Below are 24,953 nucleotides of genomic sequence, written 5' to 3' on the forward strand. Positions count from 1 at the left end.
TTCATGTTTTCTGTTGTTTTGTGAGATTGAATGGGAAGGTTGGGATGATGATTATTATTATTTGTAGTATTATTATTATTTCTCTTGGGAATATATTAAAAGGTAGAAGATGGATAACTGGAGATTCAAGGGTGACTCATGTTTTTGTTTAGCTTGAACTAGGTCCAGCTTTTAAGAGGAACTTGATTTTAGGTGCATGTTTTTGCAGAGTGTTTTAAACTGGAGCTATAATTCCAGAGGTCTCAATAGCATGTGTTTGTTTTTATTTAGAAACATGTTTAAGGAATGTTTTTGGTGGGTGAATGTAAAATAAATAAAGCTATCTCAGTCTGGAGGTTGCAATTTTTTGGTGTATTCAGTGTCAGCAAAAATCAAGTGGAAGAATGTTATTTAGAGAATGGACCCAGTTAATTTTTATGCTTTACTTTGTAAAGAATTGTCTTTATGCTTTCTTTCATAAAATCTTTATGATTTCTTAAGTAATGTTTGCTTTCTACTTTGTAAATATTTCTGCATATTTGGGAGGTGGCTAAAATTTGTTTTCAGCATGGACCACTGCCTGCTTGTCTTTGGGTAACACAAATTCAGAAAGTGCTTTTCTTCAGAACAATATACTGTTACCATATTGTCACTGAGGTGTGTAACAGTCATGCCATTGATTCTAGAATGTTGTTCAAGGCGTGTTTCTAATTTTTTTGCCATTATAAATTCTCAGTGAACATTGTTTATAACTCAGGTTTTATTAAAAAACAAACAAATGAAACAAAAAAAAAATCAAAGAAGAAAACCTTGCTTTCATGTGCTATGTGAATATTGTAGCTTGTGAATATTCTGAACTTTGTCTCCAAAGCAATTGATGACATTTATAAGTTGTTAGTGAAATTAAGCAAAGGCAGGGCTTCACTTGTTTTTTGTTTGTTTTAGGGGATTTGTTCTTATGTCTTATAAATGACTGTTCCCTGAGAAAGTATTCGTAGTACTTTATTCATACAGTTGTAATTTACCTTTTGAATATAATAGATAAGGTTAGAATAACAATGTAATAATGTAATCTATTTTTAAAATGTAGCCTAATGGATATTTCTAATAACTGTACTTTAATGGAAAGGAATTTCAACATTTGAACCTAGTTTGCAAGTTGAACAATAAACATCCCTCTGGTAACTTAGAGAGCACAGACACTTTCATCCTAGTCAGCTGCACACTGGGGGCATAGGCTTTATCTGTGTTTCAGTGTACTTAGTATATAAACTTGTATACTGAGTATAAGTGTATATATATATATATATATATATACAGTATGTAAACTTATATACTTAGTAGATAAACTTATACACAGATATGTAAAATGTACGACAAAAAAGAGTTAAATTTGCAAAATAAGGAATATTTATTATGTTGCCTGCTTAGAAAAACCTTGCCATGTGTTTTATGACCTGAATGAGACAGCTGCAGAATTTGTCCAAGCAGAACTTGTAGTAGTGTGTACGATGGCTTTGCTGGTCATTTCAGCAGAAGTATGACAGACGTACATATGAGCTGAGATGTCTTTGAGAGAAAAAATGCTGATGGAAGACAGTAAATTTAAAAATACATTAATTATTTTAGGGTTTCATTGACCTTTGTTCTATAGGAAAACTTGGAGATTGTTATCCAGCTCCAGTGGAAGTGTGCATCTTTTTACTTGAGAGTACTTCACTAAAATTCTTCAGATGATTTAAAAGTTTTACGTACAAAAGTTCAGAGCTAGTAAGATTCTCCTGTCTATCAATGAGAGATGAGAGGAATGTGACCACACAAATCTTCCTAAAATTAACAGGCATTATATGATTTGATCTGTGGCTCCTGTCGTGAAATGTCCCTGGTGCAAATTTCACCATATGATGAGTGATTGTGTTCCATCTTCTGATCTGTTGCTGGTTTTGAATGATAAGGGAGTGTTGCAGAGTCAGTGTTTGGACTATATATTATGCAATATGTTTTTGTACTAATTCTAAAATGTGTTTTAATTGCAGGGATATTAAACCAGACAACATCTTGATGGATATGAATGGACATATTCGATTAGCAGATTTTGGTTCTTGTCTGAAACTGATGGAAGATGGAACGGTAAATTAGAAAGAATTATATATTCCTAAGTACTTTTTCTTCAGTCCTTTACTAGCCACTAAAATGTGTGCTAGTAAACAGGAAACGTGCTTTATGTCAAACAACATGGAATTGTAATGGTATTGTTATATAACTAACCTTGATTCAAAAGATGACTGCACACTGCTTGGATTTACTTGATATTAAAAGCTTTTTAGATGCATATAGTCAACTCATAAATAAATAATGAGAAGCTGCACTGTCAGTACTGAATATGTGTTTGTTGATGAACTATGAATCTCTCAAGTTTTCAGCTCTGAGCTCTAATATTTATTGAAAATGTAAGCTTTAGTATAAGCAGGATGAAATACTGAAATATGGTGATGTGCTAATTATAGTGTATTTAAACTTGCACAGTATATAGTAGGTGTGACTAGAATGTAATTCTGGTATGTTAATCAAGTCGCAGAGTGTTACAAAGTATTTGAGTTAATATATGTGATTTACCTAATCTATAATTACTTAACAGCTCTAAGCCTAAGAATTGACAGTTTTGTTCTTTCTCTGTTACTAAATATTTGTAAGAGTTTAGCCAAAGTATATTATTGGGATGCCTATTAATATAGTGCCATGGATACTTAAGTATTTCTTTATTGATTTAGAAGCCTTTGTTTGTCCTCAGTTCTTGTTCTTGTAACTAGCACACTAGGCTAAATTTATATGTATGTGCACAGCGCCACTGACAGCAGTGTCTGTAACAATGGAAGTTGATTTTAATTCTGGAAATGTAACTACTACAGGTCCAATCTTCAGTGGCAGTTGGAACACCAGACTACATCTCTCCAGAAATCTTGCAGGCCATGGAAGATGGAAAAGGGAAGTATGGGCCCGAGTGTGACTGGTGGTCCCTAGGCGTTTGCATGTATGAAATGCTTTATGGAGAAACGCCCTTTTATGCTGAGTCCTTGGTGGAGACCTATGGGAAAATAATGAACCACAAAGTTAGTGCACTTTCTCTTTCTGTCTTTCTCTACGCTAATTTTTAATAAGTAATAGGGTAATTTGAGGACTTGTTTAAAAATGAGGTTTTATGTACTTATTATGTTAATGTTCATAAATGTAGAACAAAAAAATATGTTTCCATATAGTAAGTTTATGGTTATGGTTTGCAGATGGCTTTGCTTTAGGATAAAGCAGTTCAAAACTAAAAATCTGGATTTGGAAACATGGCTGTTAGTTCACTCTATGGAGTAAATCTTGGCTACATTACATCACTCCTTTTGTGTTACTTTCTTCTGGCGAATCCATTGGTTGGCTTATGCAGAGGATTCTTAAATGTTCTTCCACATGGATGTAGCTGTAGACTTCAACAGTGTAAGAGACACTTAAATAAAGAAGAAAGACTAGGAGACAGAAAAACGTCAATAGTTTCTATCCTTTGAAGAAATCTTTTTCCTAGAAACCTTACTGCATATATTTAAGAACAGGAGTATTTGCACATTTCTTTTTCTACATAATGTTTTTCACTAAGAAGGGTGATTTTTCCAAATTTTTGTTGGTAATAAACTATTTTCTCTTACTAATCTTGAAGGAGAGGTTTCAGTTTCCTGCTCAAGTGACAGATGTCTCTGAAAGTGCAAAGGACCTCATCCGAAGGCTCATTTGTAGCAGAGAGCATCGGCTTGGACAGAATGGGATAGAAGACTTCAAGAACCATCCGTTTTTTGCTGGGATTGATTGGGACAACATTAGGAACTGTGAGGCACCTTACATCCCAGAAGTCAGCAGCCCCACTGATACATCAAACTTTGATGTGGATGATGACTGCCTAAAAAATTCTGTAAGTATAGAATTAACATTTTGAGAAGTCTGCTTTTGTAGTATACTTTTATAGCAAAATATATGTAAATGGCATGTTATTTATTTGATTTCACTGGTTTTACGAAAACAGCAAATAAGTGCTGCTTTGAAGAACTGTGTAGGGAATACATTCATAGTTTGGAGGCTGACCCTCCAAAGATGTATGTATAAGGATAACTTCAGTTCAACTTTGTAAATTCATTGTAACTTTACATATATTTGTCGCTGCACATTAGATATATATGTGTTGGTTAAGTTCTTAGTATCTGTCTTATAATAAATAATACCTTTACATGTAGATGGTCTGCAAGACACAGTATTTCTAGCAGAGCGTTATTGAGACATGTACTAGGTTTGCATAATACATTTTATTGTAGTGCTCTACTCTAACTGCTCCTATCTCTATCAGATTCCATTCAGTTCATTCCCACTAAAATTTTTCCATCTTGTTTTCTGACTGGAGTTAAGTTTTGGAAAATTTAGGAGAAATGGTAGAGCCATTTCTTTACGTACAACCTTAGTGAAAGAAATTATTTTCTCTTAGCTTAAAAAAATTTGCAACCATTGATTTTTAACAACCTTAGTGTTTCTATGCTTTTGAACAGGTACTTTGACAGATGATAGAGGTTGTAGCATCAGAGGAATGCCTTGTGTTGTCTCCTTGGGAATGCTTTTTTTTTTTTTTGGTGCTTGTTGAAAGATGTAGAGACTTGCTATTTACATGTGAGGTGAAGCATTTTCACACGCTTTGCTTTTGTTTCAGTTTTGAATCTCAGTTGCACTGAACTTCCTGGACCTGCAGATAAGTGATAGGCAGAGTGAATTGGTATAGGCAGGATGATCATTATTTGCATTCCCTTTCCTCCAACTGTGCAGTAAAACATAGGAAACACTTGGACTGGATGAAATCCTGTGGTGGACGTAGGTGGTGTGGAGCATTAGGTCTCAGAGTCCTTTCATGTTCAACCCACCCCCCGAGGAGGAGGGAGCAGCGAGCTGACTGTAACCCCCATCCCCTGCCCCCTGCATTGCTGGGGGAGGAGGTAGAGAGATCAGAGGCAGAGCTGAGCCTGGGAAGAAGGGAGGGATAGGTGGATGTGATTTTGGATGTTGTGACACTTCCCACTGTCCCACCTTGTCTGTTGAGTGTTGGTTTTGTTAGTGTTTGAATTAAAGTGATGTTTTCTTTTCTTCCCCTAACGAGTCTGTCTTTTGCCCATGACCATGAGTGAGTCACCCCTCCCTGACCTTATTTCAACTTTTGAGCCTTTTGCTTCATTTTCTTCTTCCCAGTGCTGGTGGGGGAAGAGGTGAGAGAACAGCTGTGTGGTGCTCCATTGCCCTCTGGGATCAAACTACGACACTTTTTTTTACACAGTTTTCAGATACCTGTTTGCACATAATTTTGTCCAGGTATCAGGACTGAGTGGCGGGAATGGATGCTGTGTGTAGCAAATCTTTGTGAAGCTGAAATACCTTTTGGAGGTTATTCACGGGTTCTAATGCTGGCCTGTCCAGGGGTCTTCCTTTTTAGAGCCTGATCTCCCAGCTGAAGCACTTTCAAGGTGCCTGTTCAGTGTGACTGTTTTTCCATCATAAAGAAGAAGGAAGCTGCAGGTGAAAGAAGAATGCTCCTGTGACGAGTTATTGGACTCAGATGTGAAAACAGAGTCTGATTCTTAATTTGCTTTAGACTTTGGGAGTGAAAAGCAACACTGTTGAACCTTTTAAGATGAATACAGGTTTCTGGATCTTCATTTTCAGTTTCTCATTTGAAACATTTCTCATTTAATTTCAGGTTATATTTTTACCATTTTTTTTCATGCATAGCATGTCAGGAAAAAAAACTAGCCTAAGGTATTGAACAACTGAAGATATTTTATATTCTTGCTTCAGCTAGTGAACATGGTATTTAATATTGCTTCCCCTCAAATTCCTATACGTAACTAACATCTTTCATACACATCTTTTAAGGAAAGTTCACATACTTGTGTTACTGTTACAGAAGTCAGCACCACAGATGAACCCATGAGAATTTTTTTTTTTCAATTAAATTCATTGCGAGGTTTGAACGGCATGCTGCAAATAAGGGATGCCCAGTGCTGAAGATAAGAGGCAATGTCAAAAAGCCATGATTGTTATTGTTCTACCTGAACTTGGAATGAGACTGTGGTCCCATGGAAGAATTATATACATAATAATGGCATTCAAACAGTATGTTAAAAGTATGCATAAACATGAGGGCAAAACAACATTGTTAGGCAGCCTGAGTTCTGCAAGTTTTTAGCTTTTACTGTGTGGTTTAGTAGCTTTAGTGACAGGCCTGATAGTTGCAGATTCAGTTATAGATTTTTCAGTATGATAATACAGTTGAATTCGCACAAGTAGCAAGAGATAAGTATTTTGATCTCTGCCAAAGAATCAGCAAATGAACAAGTTATTTTACAGAATTGTACATCATTGTCAATAGGATATTTTAGAACCAACATTCACTTACCTGTGTGGTAACTGAAAACTGTCATATGGGCTGTTAAAATCACACAATTATGCACTTGGTCTTTTTTAAAGTTATTCATAAAGACAGTTTTGAAAGTCAAATCTATGAAATATCAAAATAAAATATAAAAGAGAAGTAAAGAATTTTACTTTTCCTGACCATAGTGTGTAATAATTGATATTTTACTTACCAATTAATGGGAAGTTAAGGCATTGTAATTTGGTTTTGTCCTTAGCTTCCAAAATGATCAACAATGTATATTTGAGGTACTTACACAGTCAAGTCATATCATTGGTGTTCTTTTGTTTGAAAAAAATCATTATGTTACCTTCTCTTAAAATTTAGAACCTTTTAGCACTTCCAGTGTGATAATCTTCTTAGGGAGTTTCTTTTGATGACCATTAAGACCATCCCTAGTACAGCAACATAAATTTTGCATTTTGGGATTAACCAGGAAACTTTTAACAGGATATTTAAGAATATTAGAACTTGCAGTGGTTCAAATAATATAGCAACAGGGTTATTTTAGCCTGAGGAGAAGCTCAAAGGTTTGTCTTGGTTTGTAATTCTTTGTCTGTCAGGAAAAAGGAGCAATGAATGAAGAAATGGTCAAAGCGGTAATAGGATTAGACCCTGTTGTATTACTTCTTTCTAGTAAATGTCTGACTCTTGTTCTCTCCAGATAGAGAAAGCCCACTCAGAAGTGGGGTTGGTAAATCTACAGGCAGGAAACTGCTGACTAAATAGCAGAGAGGAGTGTTCCTATATAGGAATAAAAGGTAATACTATTTGTGCTAAGAGCTTCTTGGAAAAAAGAAGGTATAAATTGGCTTTTAATATGTGCAATATTCTGCTTTCCTCCAACAATAGCCTATTTAATTAGAAGAGCATTTTTATGCCAGCATGCTGTGGTTTTGTATATTGCATGCTATCATAAATAGATTTAGGTGATGCCATTTCATATTTGGGCTGTAGATAAGGATGACTGAATATAGTTAATATGATGTTATCAATAACACTTCAGATATGGTTAAATGCAAAAATATTTTTCTTTTAAGTCCAGTAGGATATTACTTACTCAACTGTCCTTTTATTTTTCTAGGAAACAATGCCTCCACCATCACACACTGCATTTTCTGGCCACCATTTACCATTTGTGGGTTTCACATATACAAGTAGCTGGTAAGTTGAGAGTTCCAAACTTGTCTGTAGGATAGTTACGTAATATCTTGAGTTTCTCTGAAACCAACTACAGATACCAAAGAATGTGTTTTAGTGAGGAAATTACTAGGCAATAACCTACAATGCTGTCTGTCCAAAAGAATGAGCTCTCTCCGGGTAAAATTTACATAAATGTAAAGGTCAGCACCTGTGTTCAGAGGAGTTTTGTTGAGAAAGGTAGTTTTCAGACAATGTATGAAGTTAACTGCGTATGACAAAGTGAAGAGCAGATGTGTGGGCCCAGAGAGAACTTAGCTCATTAGACTTTAAAACCAATTTTATTTCTAGTTGTTTGACCCTCTTGTAAGTGTGAATGGAATTTTTTTTAAAAAGTTGCTTTTATTAATGTTTGGTTTTAATGTGGAATTTGTCATGTTAATCTCAATGCCGAATTAAACAGTAACGAGGAAGTCCACGTATCCTCTTTGATCATTTATAAAAATAAATAAATAATGTTTCCAACCATTGAAAAATCAGCCCTATGTTTCTGCAAACACATGTGCTTAATGCTGGTTATGTGACGTGTCCTGTAGACTTCCTGTTAGACTAGTTGTATGCGTACATGAGTATCCACAGAATCAGAGCCACAACATTTCTGATACGTTTATGCCCTCATTGTCATGTGATCATTTCACACCATTTGTTGTGATTGCTGTGTTTAAAGTGTTTGAGAAACTTGATTAATTATTTTAAGATAAACTTATTGTAATCTTACTATCTAGATTGTTGCTTTTTGCTATCTGACTAATGTTGACTGTCCATAATGATAACATTTAATCAGGAGTTCATTCACTTTTATGTAACAAAAATTGCACTAAGGAGATCAGTAATGCTAGGTAAAAAGTGAATTCAATTTTTAATGAGCACATACTAACAAGGTATTATTTGACTGTATAATAAATAACATGGTAATTAACAATTTAAACAACTATTAATTTATTGCTTTTTTTAAAATTATTATTATTATTTTAAACACAGCCTATTGTAAAATCCAATACTGTTTAATTTTTTCCCCCTAGTGTACTTTCAGACCGCAGCTGTCTAAGACTGACAGCTGGACCACCCTCCATGGATCTTGACGCCAGCATTCAAAGAACTTTGGAGGATAGTTTAGCAACAGAAGCTTATGAAAGGAGAATAAGACGTCTAGAACAGGAAAAGCTTGAACTTAGTAGAAAACTACAAGGTATAGTAATTAAATAAAAAAATCATTCAGTTGCTTTTTTTGACTTAGATTAGCTTGCAGCTTTGTAAGGCATGGTTTATACTGTGGGAAAAAAAATGAATACGCATCCTGGAATTCTTTCTAGCAGAAAAGAATTCTCTTCATTATTTCTGTTGACAAATTCAACTTTTGTTAGTCTTTATGCCTGAAATATCCTATGCGTGCAGCTTCCTATAACACACTGACTTTGTTCACACCGTGCCTTGTTTATGATGGCGTAAATATTTCATTCTTAAAACCTCTGAGAACTTAGTTTGTCCAGCTGACAGTTACTGAAAATTTGGCACTTGGTAGTTCGAAATTATAAGTTGTAGAATCCTCAGTGGAGGGTCTTTTGGCATGTCTTAATTTATCAGTAATATCTTCTTGACCTCCTCAGTTGTCAGGCATGTAATTTGCCACCTCCCATCTTGTTCTAGAATCCACCCAGACAGTCCAGGCTCTGCAGTATTCAACAGTAGATGGCCCAATAACAGCAAGCAAAGATTTAGAAATTAAAAGTTTGAAAGAAGAAATTGAAAAGTTGAAGAAACAGGTAACAGGTATGTTATAAATATTAACATAAAAAGTGTAACAGGAAACAATATTTTGACAATATTTTTTTTCCTAATGTAATGCTAGTTTTGCTTTGCTTTACGAAAGACTCTTCCAGTCTATTTTTACTTCTTATTTTACCCTTTGCTCTTCATTGGTAGCTCAGTATTTTCTACAAGTTGAACTTAATATTCATCACTTCAGTAATTCCAGTTGCAAGGGAAAAGGAAGATTTCAGTGACTTCTGCTATTATCATTAGTGGTGAAGTTCCAGTAGTTTTAAATTACAGTGTTGCTAATTTACATGGATATGAATCAGGCTGTACCTGAGAATCTGTGAAACCATGACCAATTTCCTCAGTACAGTTTCCACTTCCACCCCCATCCACCCCCCTTCTTCCTGCAGTGTGTACTGCAAGAGTGGATGGAACACTTGTTTGGTTATTTTTGGCAGTATCAAAAGTCACTGCAGTCTTTTCAGAAGTCACAGTCACTGTAGCATATCTTAGCATTCCTTGCTCTGTACTTTTCTGCACGCTGGTATGCAGGTACATAGGTAGTAAACTAGAAGGAAGAAAGGTGGTGTTTCTTGATTATGTGAGTGAACAGGAGGTCTGAAGAGTTTAGCCTAGCAGTTTTAATAGTCTTAAAAATATTTGGTGGAGGGATGATTTGTTATGATTTAAGCATCAATTGATCCTTTTTGTTGTCTCATTTTCTGTTGATTTTGCCACAGAAGGACCAAATTTGAGATGTGATCACAGTTTTGATTATATTTTCTTTGAAACCATAGAGGTTTACAGTGTGCTGTTACTTAGTGCATTGTAACTGGATGTGGAATAAAAGCTAGTTCAAACTGGTGATGTGGTTTTCTGAGTATTTTCTTGGAACAGTACTTTTAGAAAAGTGTGGGTTATCTGGGAGGGGGACTGTGTGCGTAAAACTACAGTGATACTGAGTTTTCCAAGTGGCAGGGAGTAGTGAAGGGTGCTTTCCATGAGAGGACACTATGGGCTATAAGGCTGAGGTTCCATGAGCAGCAGAAAAGACCAATCAAAACTCTGCCACCAAAATGGGTCCTGATCACAGCTGTGTAGCCCCTGCTCTCTCTGTGCATGCCCCAGACTCTCTTGACTTTAATTCAGTCAATTAAACAAAGAATAAAATATCTAGGTACAGAGGATTTAATCAACTTATGATTTGATAAATCAGCACAAGGTGGGCAATAGGAGCATACAAGGAAAGGGAGGTAAGAGGGGAAAGAACCACCTCTCAGCTCTGCTGTCAGTAAGTTATCTTTTCTTACAAAACTGAGTATTTGTTTCCTCTCTGTTTAGTTCCTTTGCTTCTGAGGGTTCATGAAGGTTTTATAACTAAAAATTTGGCTATCAAGTATCTCACTACTCTAAGTTTGAAAAGTGTTTTTGAAATCTGTACAGATAAAGAGCTGAATTTCTCTAATTAATGTCATACTGCCTTTCTTTATAAATTCCAGATCGGTCAAAAAGCAAAGATCTGCTTAGCCCAGTATCCTGTGTCTTTACAGAGGCTACTGGAGACATTTAGGGAAAGATTCAAAGAAATCCATCTTTTTGCAGCCTTGCTCTCCTGGATTCTGGAAACTCATGTTTTGAGAACTTCCAGAGAGGGAGCTTCTGTTCTTGGTTTGGTGTTCTGCATTAGGTTAAAGGGAGTTTTCTCTTGTAGTGATTTCATGGCATAGGACTTATGCTATCCTGCTCTGTCATGGTTTCTTCAAAATAGGATCTTGAAAGCAGAGACATCTTCAAAGGAAAAGAAAGGAAGTACAGCAAGATGGTTTTTATTTAGGAAAAACAGCAAGATTGATAGAGACTGTTAGGTGTCAGGACTAGAACCACAGAAACAGGGAGGACAAATCTGATTCTTGTCAGTTGAAATAGGAAAATGTCTGCATTTTATGTGAGGGAAAAATCAGACACAAGTAGCAATAGATGGAGCTCTATTTTTATGTCCATTTTACCTGTGGCAAGGGAAGAAAATCTAGTGAGAAAGGTTGGAGGAAACTACAAAAAAATATTTGTTCTGGTTTGTATTTGTGAAAAGACTTAATTCAGTTCCTGAAAGTGGCAGGAATGCCAGCAGTGACACCCACAGAAAGAATAACTTCAACTTAACTTCCAGACATTTCAGTTGGTGTGTTTAGACTCTGCTGCTATGTTATAGGACAGAAACGGGCTATATATGAACTGCAGACTGCAGCACGTAGATTATATGCTGTTAAAATTGCGTAGTCTGAAAAAAGTCTGAAATACAGCAGTTTTGTATTGTACCATAGCATTATTTTTGTGTATGAACATGGCTTAATTCTAGCTCGGGGAGGATCACTCTGGTTTGAGTGATGCTATATTGGCGCCACATCAGGACAAAGGTTTTTGTGAAGTTTGTCTCCAGCCAAATGTCCCTCCACTTGCTGTAATGAAAAAGACAACATGATCAGAAACCTCTGTTCTGCAGCAATCCTCAGCTCTGGTTTTGGCTCTTTGGGATCCGTGAAAAGCAACATCTACAAGAACAGCTTTTCTATGGGACCAGCCCTTCATGGAAAAGCATCAGAATCAGCTTTAAATTATATTTTATTCTTGACTAGTGAGCTGCAACTTAGATTTTAGTTCGTTACTGAAGGTATTACTCTCTTCCCTTGGTAATAAAAAAAAAAAAATAATAAAGAAGTGTGGGAACATTCCCCAGCACAACTAATATCCCTTTTCAAATTTAAAAGAAGCCAGTTTCTGGTGGGGGCAGTTAATACTGAGAATGTTTTCCCTTAAGTATCCGTTATGAATTTTCTGCTTCATGCCACATATGTATTTGTGTATTTATTCCTTGATACAATATGTGCTTTTGGTTTTGGGGTTGGAAATGAATAATGTGATAAAATGAGGAAGATGTAGAGTTGTCTAATCCATCCCCAGTCAGCACATAGCTTTCCCAGTATGTACTTGAATGCCTTGTCTGGTCCAGACAATACAGCCATTAGTTAGAAGACGCTCATTTGTGCCTGAAGCTGTAACTAATACAAGCTAATCTGATAAATTGGGAAAATAGAATGTTGTATTTTGCTTGATTTTATGGTTTTTTTTTGTGAGATAGATTTTAAAGCTAAATTAATGACAAAATAAGGGCACGAACCAAGTGACGATCGTATTTGAATGCTTCCGAATATAGAGGAGCTAGTTCCAAGTTTTCTGGGTGGCCTTCAAAATATCTAAATTTCCAAATCTAGGTCTGATGCACTTTAAGAAGGTTCAGTTCAGGTGCAGAGCTGAACTTCATGCTTTGGGCTCATCTCTTGGCAATTAAATGTAATGTAATAACATCCTACAGTGAGTGTTTGCATGTGTTGGCTAAAATGTTAGCAACAACTATGGTGATTAGATGGAAAATTACCATTTACTACACATATGTCACTATTCTTTAACATATTTTACTGCCTCTTCTGGAGCTGTAAGAGTAAACACCTGCTTAAAAAGGTAATTAAAAATGAACATGAAATTTTGTCAAGTTCAGGGCTGTCACCAGGGGGACCTTAGAAAAAAATATTTTTCTTCTCTATCTAGTTTTCCAGGAAATGACAAGCTAGCATATGCTTTCAATTTTTGAGGTCAAAGCTATAATTTTTGTTCACTAAGTTACATAGGAGAAAACTTTGAGGAATCTTTAATATTGCCAAATATGTAAAGGGCAGCTATGGAAGAAGAAAACAGAGCTGTGGAACAAAGTAGTTCATGCACGGAAGAGAGGTTTATCTTGGCTCTGTAGAGCTATATATAAACTTTCTTTTTGCTAATGACTTCAGAATAGACTATATAAGAGAGTCAGTTAATTTCTGGCTTTGAGCTACATCTCTTATTTAAATGCATTCTTTTAAATTTAAGAGTCAATGAATTAAAATAATAGAGAATATTTGTCTGTGTATAAGCTAATGGTATTCATTTGCTTTAAAAATTCTTGTGTTTCAGAAATTGCAGCTCTTAGAAATGTATGTGTTTTTATATTTCATTTCTTCAAGAACCAGTCTCTTAGGATTGCATTTATGAAAATGTAGTAAAAGGCTCTTATTAAGGGTATAGATGGGTTACTGCTCTGTGGGTAAATACATACAGTCTGAAGGCCTGCCACAAATGAAATCAAAGGCAAAATGTCTAGTGATTTCACAGAACTTGGGATTAACCTACCTTCATATATATATATCTTCCTTTAAATTCCTGTGTTCCAGTGAAAGGCTAAAAGGGGAAAAAACCCCACCCACTAGCTAGAAATGTTTGCAATATTTTACGGATTTCAACTTTTCATGTTGTAGTATTTGAGCATGCTTATATGATATTATTTAGCTGTGGCATAGAAATGTAATGTCATTGTATAACTGACAGTTGGTAAGAAACTGACTGTAATAGTTTTCCTATATTTATAGTAGTAATAAAGCAGATCACATAAACACAAGTGTTTTTCACACTAGAAATAAGTAAAATCATGTGAAGTTAATTTTAAGTGTATCAACAGGAGACCGCTTGCCAGCTCTTGAGCGACCCATTACTTTTACTGTTTCTTTCTGAGGGAATTTGGGGAGAGGAGGGAGACTGTTTATAATTACAGTGTAATAAAAGATGCATTATATCTTACATCACGGTGCATAAAAGTCAAATGTATAGGTCATATTAAAGCATACATTACAGAATTAGGTATAGTGCATGATTATTAGAAAGTGAAAAGACAAGTTGTTACTGTTTTCTATGTTGTTTTGCAGCAAGCTGTGACCTCTTATTCTGTTCCATTAAAAGTAGATCATGGCAGTTGAAACAACTACTCCGTATTCTAAACCAGATAAGAATTGTATTATTTTGTGACTGAATGAAAACGAGAACAAATACTGAAGGGGCTTCAAGCAGCTAGACTGTGCTATTCTAGAATAATGATTTTTTTTTTCCTTAACATATTTAGAAGTCTGTTGCTTTTTCTAGATTCTGGTCAACTAGAACAGCAACTTGAGGAGGCCAGCACTGCAAGGCGGGAGTTGGATGATGCTTCCAGACAAATAAAGGCTTTTGAGAAACAGGTCAAAACGCTGAAGCAAGAGAGGGAAGATCTTAATAAGGTAAGGGCATTTTGTCAGCAACTCTTCTAAATCCTGAAGACTACTTTATTTTTCATTTTGCTTAAAATAACTTCCAAGTGTAAAATTAATGAGCAGACAACAAATATGTAGCATGACCTACTTTGCTTTCTGCCTGTTTTTAGAAGACAAGGACATTATTTAACACGTTATGTTTATGACTGCTGAGTGGTCCTAGGTGACTGCTTCCAGATAATGAACAAAATTGCATGGTGTCTGCAAAGAAGGTTTTCTAGCTTCAGATTAAGCTGGTAAAGATAGTGGTTAGAAGACAGAGTAAAGAAGAACTACTCCAGAAAACTAGTTTAATCTTATGCAGGGGTGAGACTGTAGCAGGGGAAAAAAAGTTAAGAATATGGTGTTAAGGCTGTATCACAGAAGTGTTTCCAGAAGAGAGATGTGAAAAGTTGCCCAAATACGAAGATTGAAAACTAATTTCAAATAACTACAGTTAACGAATACTGTGTTTTATTTCTTCTTCTGTCTCCTTGATTCCTTGTTTTATTTATAACCTACTGACTTACATGGCCCTTTTTTGTTTTCATGGTTAAATCAGCCTGTGATCAGGTGTGTGAAATACATTAGCCTGTTTCTCATCAGGATTATATGGGCCCAGTATTTTAGAGTCCATGCTCAGTGTTGATGTGCCAGCTGTGTTTAACACTGTTTCTTTTAACCCTTAAGACTCTTAAAACCTTGAAAGCTACCAGTATTGTCCAAGAAAGACCATCTCTCTTCTAAAACAACTTGTAGTGATTAGGACCTCTTTTTAACAACCTTAAAAAATGCTTTTAAAGTTGTATAGATGTCAGCAGTGCCAAATATTAATTCTTCCTGCCGCTCTTCTTTGCTTCTCAGACTCGCTTTTCCTTGCTTCTCTGTTCTGCTCCGGTTTGGCTGAACATCATTAAACCATTTAAACTGTTGTGGTCCCTCATTCGTAGTGTAGTAGCACAGCTCTAGGACACGGCAAGCTTTGTGAAGGTACTGTGCTGTAGAGTCATCACAGCACTAGCAGTGTTACTTCATGCGGGTTCTTTTAAAAGAATAATTATCATATATTGCTGTTAGTCACTACAGAGTTTTGTTGCCTGAAATTTGCTGTAATATTTGATATTATGGTACAGTGTTTGGAAATCATGCTCACCATTGCAGGTCAGTTTTCAAAAGCTTCTGAAGTAGAAATTTTCATAGAACAGAGTTGCCATTTAATTAATGCAAAAACTTTTTAAATCATTTAGCAGTTGAGATAAGTACTATTCTTTTTATTCATTTAAGGAGTTCTTGAGAAACTATGCTAATGGCATTTTTTTAATTAAGAAAGCAAGGTATTTTTATAGTTTAATACAAGTGCATGAAAGCCACTGTGTTTAACCTGTAATAATGGAGTAAATTCCTACTTGGTTTACATTTATGCAGTTTTACTAACTTCAGTAGTGTAAAACCTGGCCTCTTTCCTTATTTATAGAGGCATACAATCTGTATCATAGATGCATTTATGAAAATAAATTCATATATAGTTTCTATTCACTCCGGAGAAGGTGTTAGATGCGCATCCAAAGACAGAATTGGCCTTGCAGCTTTCTAGGTTTATTACTTAATTCTTTTTTTAAACTGTAGGAACTGGCAGAGTCTAGTGACAGATTAAAATCCCAAGCCAAAGAGCTGAAAGATGCACACAGCCAGCGGAAATTGGCAATGCAGGAGTTCTCAGAGATGAACGAGCGGCTGACAGACTTGCACTCTCAAAAACAAAAGCTTGCCCGCCAGCTCCGAGATAAGGAGGAAGAAATGGAAGTGGTGATGCAAAAAGTAGAAAGTTTAAGGCAAGAGTTACGCAGAACAGAGAGACTTAAAAAAGAAGTAAGTGGTGAGAAGACTATTTAGAATCTATGAAATAAGTTATATGTAAGGTTTTCTGGCAAAGTAATTTTTTTTTATTGTCTGTAAATCATTAACTCTTTGTTGTTTCAATCAGTACCAATTTTGTTTTCTAAGAATTCAAAGTGTTCAGTTTAGTGCTGAAGTTTTACCTCATATTGAAAACCATCAATAGATTTTGGAAAAAAAAAAAAAAAGATTGAATACCTATTAAAAACGTATGTACTTTTGTAGCTGGAAGTCCAAGCTGAAGCCGCAGCTGCTGAGGCATCCAAAGACAGGAAATTGCGAGAGAGGAGTGAACAGTACTCTAAACAGTTGGAAAGCGAAGTAGAAGGGCTAAAGGTTAGTCTGTTTTGATATTAACACCTGCAAACTTACTAGTCAACTAGGACTTGGATCTGTTTGATTGCTTTCAGATGTAGGACAAAAGGGTATTGTCAGTTTGTCACTTGAGTTGATACTGAATATTAATGCCAGCATGCATCGCATTATTGTCCAGAAAAATGAACATTTGCCTAATGCACTTTTCAGACCAGTACGTTCACTGTTCACTGAAGTATTTCTCAATACTCAATGATTTCTTACCAAATTGCTTCCATTATTACTTTATTTAACTTTATCTGTTAAAAGCATTTTGGATTTTTTTAGTGTAGAGTGGTTGAGTATTTCAAGATAAATCTGCAGCCTATGCAGGTTCCTGCGTAGATGTTTTGTGTACTGTGTTGTTCCTCAGTGTGTCAGTCAAAAGAAATATGATTTCCTTCACAATAGATGTCAACTGATGTAACTATAAAGAAAAAGTTTTAGTGTAATTCTGCCTCTCAGCCAGAAGTTGAGACGTTTTTGCACAAGAACGGCATTGAGCATGAAGACTTTGTTTATATTGATGAGACTGCTTACACTTGTGTGTGCTTTTTTAGGGGCAGAAATTTAAGTAAGCCAAGGATGTTAACTGTTATTTTATTCTATAATTCAGCATTTTATATGCTGCTCTGAAGAAATCAGTTTTTTTCAAAAATTGAATGAGAAAGTTTTTCATTTCCACGTGAGGATTGCTGTTCATTTACAGCAAAATCCTGTTCCCAATGTTTTGTCCAGTAGGATAATTTTAAACTTTTTGTGCAAAATGTCAGATTAGGCCTATTCTGGTATTAATTTAATGAATAACAGGGTTTTTTTTAATCAGAATTGTGTGGAACATTTGTCAACATCAAGTCACTGCACAGAAAATTTGGGGTTATTTTGCAAACCTTCTTTTATTTTGCCTCCCTTGGTTAAATGAAAACAAGGAAATCCATTCAGTATGAAGTTTGGATTTATAAAGTATCTGCTGCTGTGGATTCAGATTGTTATCTGAAAATTAAGATGTATTTCTTCTGCTTTCATAGTTCTTCACCACCAGCAATGAGTGAGTTTGACAGTTTGAGGCGAGAAGAATTTATGGAGCTCTATTGAGAATAAATGATAGGCTGATTTATAACAACAGGGCAAGTTTATCAGGAGAGGAGAGGGGGCTTGTAGCTTTTTTAGTAATGTTTCACAGTACACTAAGCATACTTAGGATCACGTGCAGTTGTTGTGATGCTGCGTTATCCATTCAGTAGAAGCTCTGCGTAGCGCCTCAGTTAAGTTCAGGAGGCTATCATAGAGAAAAGGTCAATATGTAACGAAAAAAGGAAAGTTTCTCCAGATAAGGAGACTGGAGAAGCCCATAAATGATGGCAGGTTAAGTGTAAAGAGAATTTAGAGACCACCTTGCAAAGGATGTTCAGAGTGATTGTGAGAATTTCTTTTAATCAAAAACAGAAAGCCACCTTAGGAAACTAATGGGGCTGCTTGTTGACATGGATGAAAAAAGTAATCTCTGAGTTGATAGGGCTGTGGCAGAAACGCTCAAGTTTTTGGTGTGTCAGACTTTACTGCTGAAGCAGGGGAGATTGCCACACAGAGTACATGCAGCAGGTTGGTCAGGTGAGCGGGCTCAGTCTGAGGATGATGCGCAGGAAGCGTTAGAGCTGGCAGGTGAGTCAGATGTGAAGTCACCCAGACTGGTGGCCTCACTGGGGGGGTTCTGAAGGAACTCCGGTGAGAAGTAAGAGAGCTGCTGGCCATGGTGTGCACCCTCTTATTGCGAACGGCCCACTGTGCCACTAACTCTCATGCAGAAGATCCTGGGAAGTGCAGAGGGGTGAGTGGGACTTCCTTAGGAAAGGGCTAGAGGCTGTAGTAAAGAATAAGGTCAGTGAGCTCAGGGATGAAGTGGAGCCTGTTGGGAGGAAGGCAGTGTGCCTTCTGTCCAGCCAAGTCCTGCAACACTGACCTGCTGTGGTTCTGCAAAATTGTCAGTAAGTGTGTGGGCAAACGACATCCAGTGGATGCTATGTATTTGGATCTTAAAAAAAAATCAGACTTAATATGAGTCAGCAGTGTGCCCTGGCAGCCATGAGGACAAACAGCATCCTGGGGTGCATTAAACAGCATCTAAAATCGAAGTGCCAGGAGATGCATTATGTCTCAGTTCCACCATTTGTCCACTTGAAACAGGCATGTATGAAAACATCTGTTTGGAATTTGTGCTTACATCAATTCAAAATATATTCTCTGTTTCCTATATTACTTCTAGTTCTGTAAGCCACTGTGCAATACCATATAGCTTTCTCTTCTACTACACTGTCTGTCTTATGGTCTTAATAGTGTCTTTTAATTGTGGGGGGAAAAAAAAGGTGAAATACCACCGAAACGTTTTCCATACCAGATAGCTGATGTTGCAAAATTTAAAGTATTTATGTGCTCCATTGTCATATATGTGTAGGCAATTTGGCATGCTGGGCAGTAACAAACAAGTTCAGCTGTTAACTCCCTGTGCATGACAGAAAATTATTGTATTTCCTCTTTTTTTATTTTTTTAAAATCTTTCTTTCTCCAAGCCATCTCCCATTAGGATGACATCTTCTTTCTTCAGTTTACCATTCTGCATCCTAAGGGCAGGATTTAACTCTTAGATCAAAACAGATGGTCGTTTTGATGAGTTAGAGAAAACAACGTGGAAGCAGCACATATCTGGCTCACACATTTAGGGGGCTTTGCAGTGTTCTGCTGACACTAACAGCAAGGCCCAGCTTTCTCATAGAATTCGTCATGGTAGAAATTCAGCTCATCTGAAAGTTCTGCAATGACATTTAGATCTTGAAGTCTGTTCATACATCAGCAGAATAAAATTACCCAAAGCCATGGTAATTAAGGGTGACTAAGAGAATTTTAATATCTCATGGTAAGAATGGAGGTATAATTAACAAAATGTCTTCGATCCTCCTAAAGGGCTGAGACTGTCACTGTAAGGAAGTAGGGTTTCCGGCTACCTGCAGGTTTTTTTTCAAAACACAGTGTTTTTACGTAATTTCCTTTCCTTAGACTACCTTTAATTACAAAGTCAAAAAAAAAAAAATTCCAAACCAAGTTATACATATGTTTACATGAAAAAGTATTTCCAAACTTGGATTTCAGTGCATGTCATGCCACTCTCATTTTGAACCTGATCTTGCTCCTCCTCTATGTTATGGCAGGACATTGGGTTTAGTGAGTGCAGCATTTGGTGCAAATGTGTATGTATCCTGAAGCAGTGTGTAAAGACTATTGAAATGCCAGAAGACCTCACTAAGAGAGCTATGCAGCTGCGAAAAGTGAAGTAATTACTCTTATTGTTTAAAGCTTGTTTTTCCTATTAATCTACTATGATGTAATTGGTCAGTTTAGTAAAATAGGTCAGGGTTCCCTCCTGACTGATGCAGTTCATATAGTTTTTCTGTAGATAGGCCTTAGCCTTCAGTTACACCTCTGCTTGTCTTAGTATAGCATTTCCACAAATTATTTGTGCTTTAAAATATATTGGCTGTATATCATAGTCCTTATTCTGCATTCCTGAAAGTCACTTGAACTCGTTGCTGTCAACTGTGTGAGTGGGAGCATAAAAATCTTCTAATTCTGTGGTCATTTTCTGACTCTATATAAGGTGAGTCAGAATGTGGCCAGAGATGTTTAAAGGAATGATCAAATTTTCAATGACTTGAAAACTATTACTGCATTTAAATCACAGAATTATAAAAGAGTACAGTTTAGATTTATGCTCTAACAAATTGTACAAAAAAATTGAGATAGATATGTTTAACTCGAGTCTGTAGTGGGGTAATTTCTAAACACAGACTTATGAATGTTGAGTTGCTATTAAGGATCATTCTCAGCATTCTTGAGTGCTAACTTGGGGCTGTTTATTTTAGCAAAAACAGGTTGGTCGCTCACCTGGGGTAAGCAGTATAGAACACCAGCAAGAGATCACGAAATTAAAGGCAGACCTGGAAAAAAAAAGTGTTTTCTATGAAGAGGAACTATCTAAACGTGAAATAATGCATGCTAATGAAATAAAAAGTCTGAAGAAAGAACTGCGGGATGCAGAGAGCCAGCAGCTTGCCCTCAAGAAGGAGATCATGATTTTGAAAGACAAGTTGGAGAAAACCAGAAGAGAAAAGTGAGTATTGTATTATTGAATGGAATTTACCCTTAAGCTAGAAATGTCTTTTGAAGTCTCCCAGTATGTTTCCAAACACACCATCACTTCCTTAATGGTAGTGCAGACAGGTGCATTTTGGCTGAGCTAATGCCACAGTTGAAAACAGTCACCTTTAAAAATAGAACCAAAAAATCCACATCCCTGTTCCAAAACAGTTAATTTTGTACCAGAATTCTTGCAATGGCTGACCATTCCAAGGTATGTAACTTGAGTTGCAGACTGGCAGCTCAGCATAAGTCAACCCCTGAAGCATATGTTGCAGTTTAAAATAGTTTTCTGACATTTTTTTTCTCTTTGGTATTTTCATCTTTTGATGCAAAACTACTGTGTTAGAGATCAACTATTGCTTACATTTCTGCCAGCACAGGAACAGTCACTTAATGCGGACTAAGGCTAATCCATGCTGGGTTCCATCCGGTGTTAGCATCAGTCATCAGACTACTGTAGGCATAAGCTGCTTTATCTTTTCTGACACGGTAATTTGTCAGAGACCTGCTTTTTTCTCTCCCACGTGGTGAAGCTTATAACTAGCCTTGAGAATATTCCTTGAGGCATTCATCAATAAAACAATTTTTTTCTGTTGGATAGTGTCATAATGGAAATGGTCATAAATTGAATGTGTTCATTTTCATTCATAAAAAATTTAGAATGCTTTATAGGCACTAACATAGATGCTGCTGTAGCAAGATGACATATTAGAAAAAACATGGAGAAGTTCCTCCTGAAAACTTAGCCAAACTGTAGTGAGTCCTTAAATAAGTAGTAAGTAAAATACAGAATTTTTCAAAAAAGCTTATGCAAACAGAGGTGGAAACACTGCTTCTCTGGCAAATTGTTTCCAGCCGGGGAAGTAGATCATACAGCCTAGAATGCAGTGGATGAACTGTTTCTTCCTAGAATGCAGCTATTCATAGGCTGGACATACTAGCACAGTAGTTTGCTGCTTTGTTCTAGGTTGAGAGGCAAAATTTGCATCAGCAGCATGTTTTCATTGTACCACAACTTAATGGACTTGCTGACCTAACCAATGCACAAAAGGCTCTGCTGTCTTGTAATATATGAAGGAGATAGTATGATACTCCTTTAATGCCTTCTCAGTCCAGTAGTATCTCAAAAGGAGGAGGAATATGCAATAAAGAATCATTAACACATCTTTCTGCAGGCTAAACTGTTGCTAAAGGTCATACCTCCAAACACTGACCAGACCAAAAACTCCTTGGAGATTTACCAGAACCATTCTAATGTTGTACAGCTGCCAGAGTTCTAACTAAATGTCCATCTAGTAGAGTAACAAATGGCCTAACAATGCTGATCTGCTTCATGCTAGCTAGTTCATAAACCTTCTTTCAATCTAGTTTCGCTCTATAAATAAAAAAAGAGCTGGATGCAAATCTAAAATGAGTGCTGACATAACCACGTGTCTCTGTATGTATTTCAAGTGTTGGTATAAGAGAATGTTTTAAAGCATGAACAGAAATGTGTCATATAAGCAGTATCCAACATTTGGCTCTTAACGGGAAGGGCTTCAGCATCATACGAAGTCAGCTGTCCAAGCACATGATGAATGATTAACGAAGACCTGATCTTAACTGGGATTTGTCAAACAGATCTGCAGCATCTCATTCAAGTATTGAGACTCCACAGAAATGCAGAAGTCTGCTGTTGAAGGTGTACTATGGATTGACTTCTGTAGTAGTTCAGGGATTTAGAAGGGAAGCTTAAGTATTAGGAATGGAAGAATTTCCATTGCTGCTCGATTCTCATTATTTGGTAATTTTTCTTAAGAGAACATGGATCACTTTTTTTGTTTCTGCTTACACATATTGGTTTTAGCTATTGTAATCAGACATGCAGAGTTTTTTGTGAGTCTTCCAGTACAGAGATGTTCAATGTAAGCATTGAAAAGGAAGCACCTGGAGGCTTTATGCTGAAATAAGTGGAATTATTTCAACAATAGGCTTGGGGTGGGTGTGAGGTTGAAGTGTGTGCATACAGTTTGGCAAAAAAATTTTAGTAGTCTAAAAATAATCTTTAGTGCATAGTTAAAAAAAAAAAAAGGCTTTGGTGAGAGGATGTGGTTGCATTATTTCATAAGGGCTATAGTATAGAGTGAATGACATAGGTTATTCTAAGCAAGAGTTAATAAGAGCTTGGTCAAAATCAGTGTGTACTTTTTAAATGTAACTTGCATAATGGTGGTTTATGTTTTACTTCTAAAAACAGGTATTTTTCCTTTGTTTCCTTCAAATTTAAGCTTGCTTCTGCTATTTCAACAGCACAAGTCTTCAAGAGAGAGAAACTATCTTTCTGTACAAAATGATTGCCTTTTACTAATGTCTCATAAACTGCATGCCAGTAAAACTGGGAATGTAGGAACACAGTATCAGGCCAGTGATCTGTGTAGCATGATACTCCATTTCTTAGAATTGTCATTATGAAATATTTCAGAAGAAGGTGCAAGAAACTGTGTAAAATAAATCATGTTTGTAGAAGTTTCTTTTAAGTCTGTCATTTAATAATAGATTTATAAAGCAGAGAGCTTCATAAAACAGTGTTTGCTGTTTTTAAATTGTGTGATATAAAGAAACCTGGGAGTTGGTGTTTGTTTCAGGTCTACTTTTCTTGGTTTCAAAGCAGTAAGATAAAATATTTTCCCACTTTGTACAGCTGCAGTAAAGAGCTGGAGTGACAAAGTGATACCATAAAGCTGTATTTCACATTGCTTGCATGTGGGTTGCTACAGTTATTTTACTGATAAAAAGAAAGGTGGATCATGTAAGGTTTCTTAAACTTGAAGAGCAGATACATAGCTAAATTTTAGATGAGAGAAAAAGCTTGATGGGAGAGGAGGATGCCAGGCTTCAAAGCAAACATAGTATTTTGATCTTCCTGGCTGTCCAAGGTACGCCTGTGGAGACTGCCACAGTTCTGTGGTTTGCTGAGTTGATGTTTCAGTATGATAGATTATACCAACGTTCTCCTCTGTTTAAAATTTATCTTAGTTTCTGTATTATACTATAGCAATCTGATTTACTGGCTTAAGTGACAATCACCGTTGGAAGTAAAAACATAAAATACAGAAAACTACAAATATGTTGGGCTCTTTTACCAATCCAAAGCTTTCTTAATGCACCACCATTTATGGCTCCTTTGAGCCTTAAAGCCTTAAAAGAAACTTTAGACAAATGCAGAATAAAAAACCCTAAACAAAGCCATAAAAGCCAAATAAAATAAATTAATTTAAAATTAGTTTGGTGTATTCTCTGAGAAATTAGCTTTGAATCTATGCCTTGCAAACAGAAGCAAGACCTGTTATTAATTCCCCTGACAGCCAGTGCTTTAATCTCTTCCTGCCTTTTCCCTAGACTGCTCATCATATGCATGGAATCTGTTGATATAGAAAAGGAGTGGTGGTGAATTTCAAACTTGGCGTTTAAACAGTAACGATAGTATGTTACTTTACTAGGAGGTAGTGTTATGTTTCAAAGGATGCCTAGCAACATAGAATTTCACCATGAGTTTAACGTGCTGTACTAGATTTCAAAGAGCGGTTGAAGCACTAAATGAATTTCAAATTAGGAATAGGAAATTCAAACCAGCACTACTCTTAACTGGGTGCACTGTAACCGCTGACACTTCTCATATTTTAAGGGTGTTCTCTCGGTTTGGCAGTTGTAGTTCTGCATCTCAAAAAAAAAAAAAAAAAAAAGGAGGCAAGGATGTAATTTCTCTGTTGTACAATGTAAAATTCTGACAGGTGTCCAGAAAAAAAATTGCAGTGCTCAGGACAAGGTTTCCTGTGGATTTTTATTTTTACAGAGTTAACCTTTTATACTGGGCACTTTTTCAAAGCTTTTAAGGTTGGACAGTATTATTTGCTGAATTAGTATTTACTGTATCTGTGGCATTTCTAGTATAGTTCCGTCGA

The 24,953-nt window shown here is 36.2% G+C and overlaps 1 protein-coding gene across 13 annotated transcripts in view; it reads left to right on the forward strand.

The window, feature by feature from the left end:
• CDC42BPA (CDC42 binding protein kinase alpha) overlaps window positions 1-24,953 on the forward strand; it is a 188,809-nt gene that overhangs the window by 106,365 nt on the left and 57,491 nt on the right. For 11 of the 13 annotated variants that reach the window (XM_042789351.1, XM_042789354.1, XM_042789352.1 and 8 more), the window contains exons 7-16: window positions 2,016-2,109; window positions 2,889-3,089; window positions 3,680-3,928; window positions 7,548-7,627; window positions 8,686-8,852; window positions 9,311-9,433; window positions 14,426-14,559; window positions 16,198-16,440; window positions 16,693-16,803; window positions 20,736-20,983. In XM_042789351.1, the coding sequence (XP_042645285.1) occupies window positions 2,016-2,109; window positions 2,889-3,089; window positions 3,680-3,928; window positions 7,548-7,627; window positions 8,686-8,852; window positions 9,311-9,433; window positions 14,426-14,559; window positions 16,198-16,440; window positions 16,693-16,803; window positions 20,736-20,983 (1,650 nt within the window). The remainder of the gene's footprint in view (window positions 1-2,015; window positions 2,110-2,888; window positions 3,090-3,679; window positions 3,929-7,547; window positions 7,628-8,685; window positions 8,853-9,310; window positions 9,434-14,425; window positions 14,560-16,197; window positions 16,441-16,692; window positions 16,804-20,735; window positions 20,984-24,953) is intronic. The other 2 variants (XM_042789357.1, XM_042789363.1) reach the window with 1 other exon arrangement.

Source organism: Tyto alba, unplaced genomic scaffold (assembly GCF_018691265.1).
Source record: "Tyto alba isolate M040663 unplaced genomic scaffold, T.alba_DEE_v4.0 Super-Scaffold_16, whole genome shotgun sequence".
Lineage (NCBI taxonomy): Eukaryota > Metazoa > Chordata > Aves > Strigiformes > Tytonidae > Tyto > Tyto alba.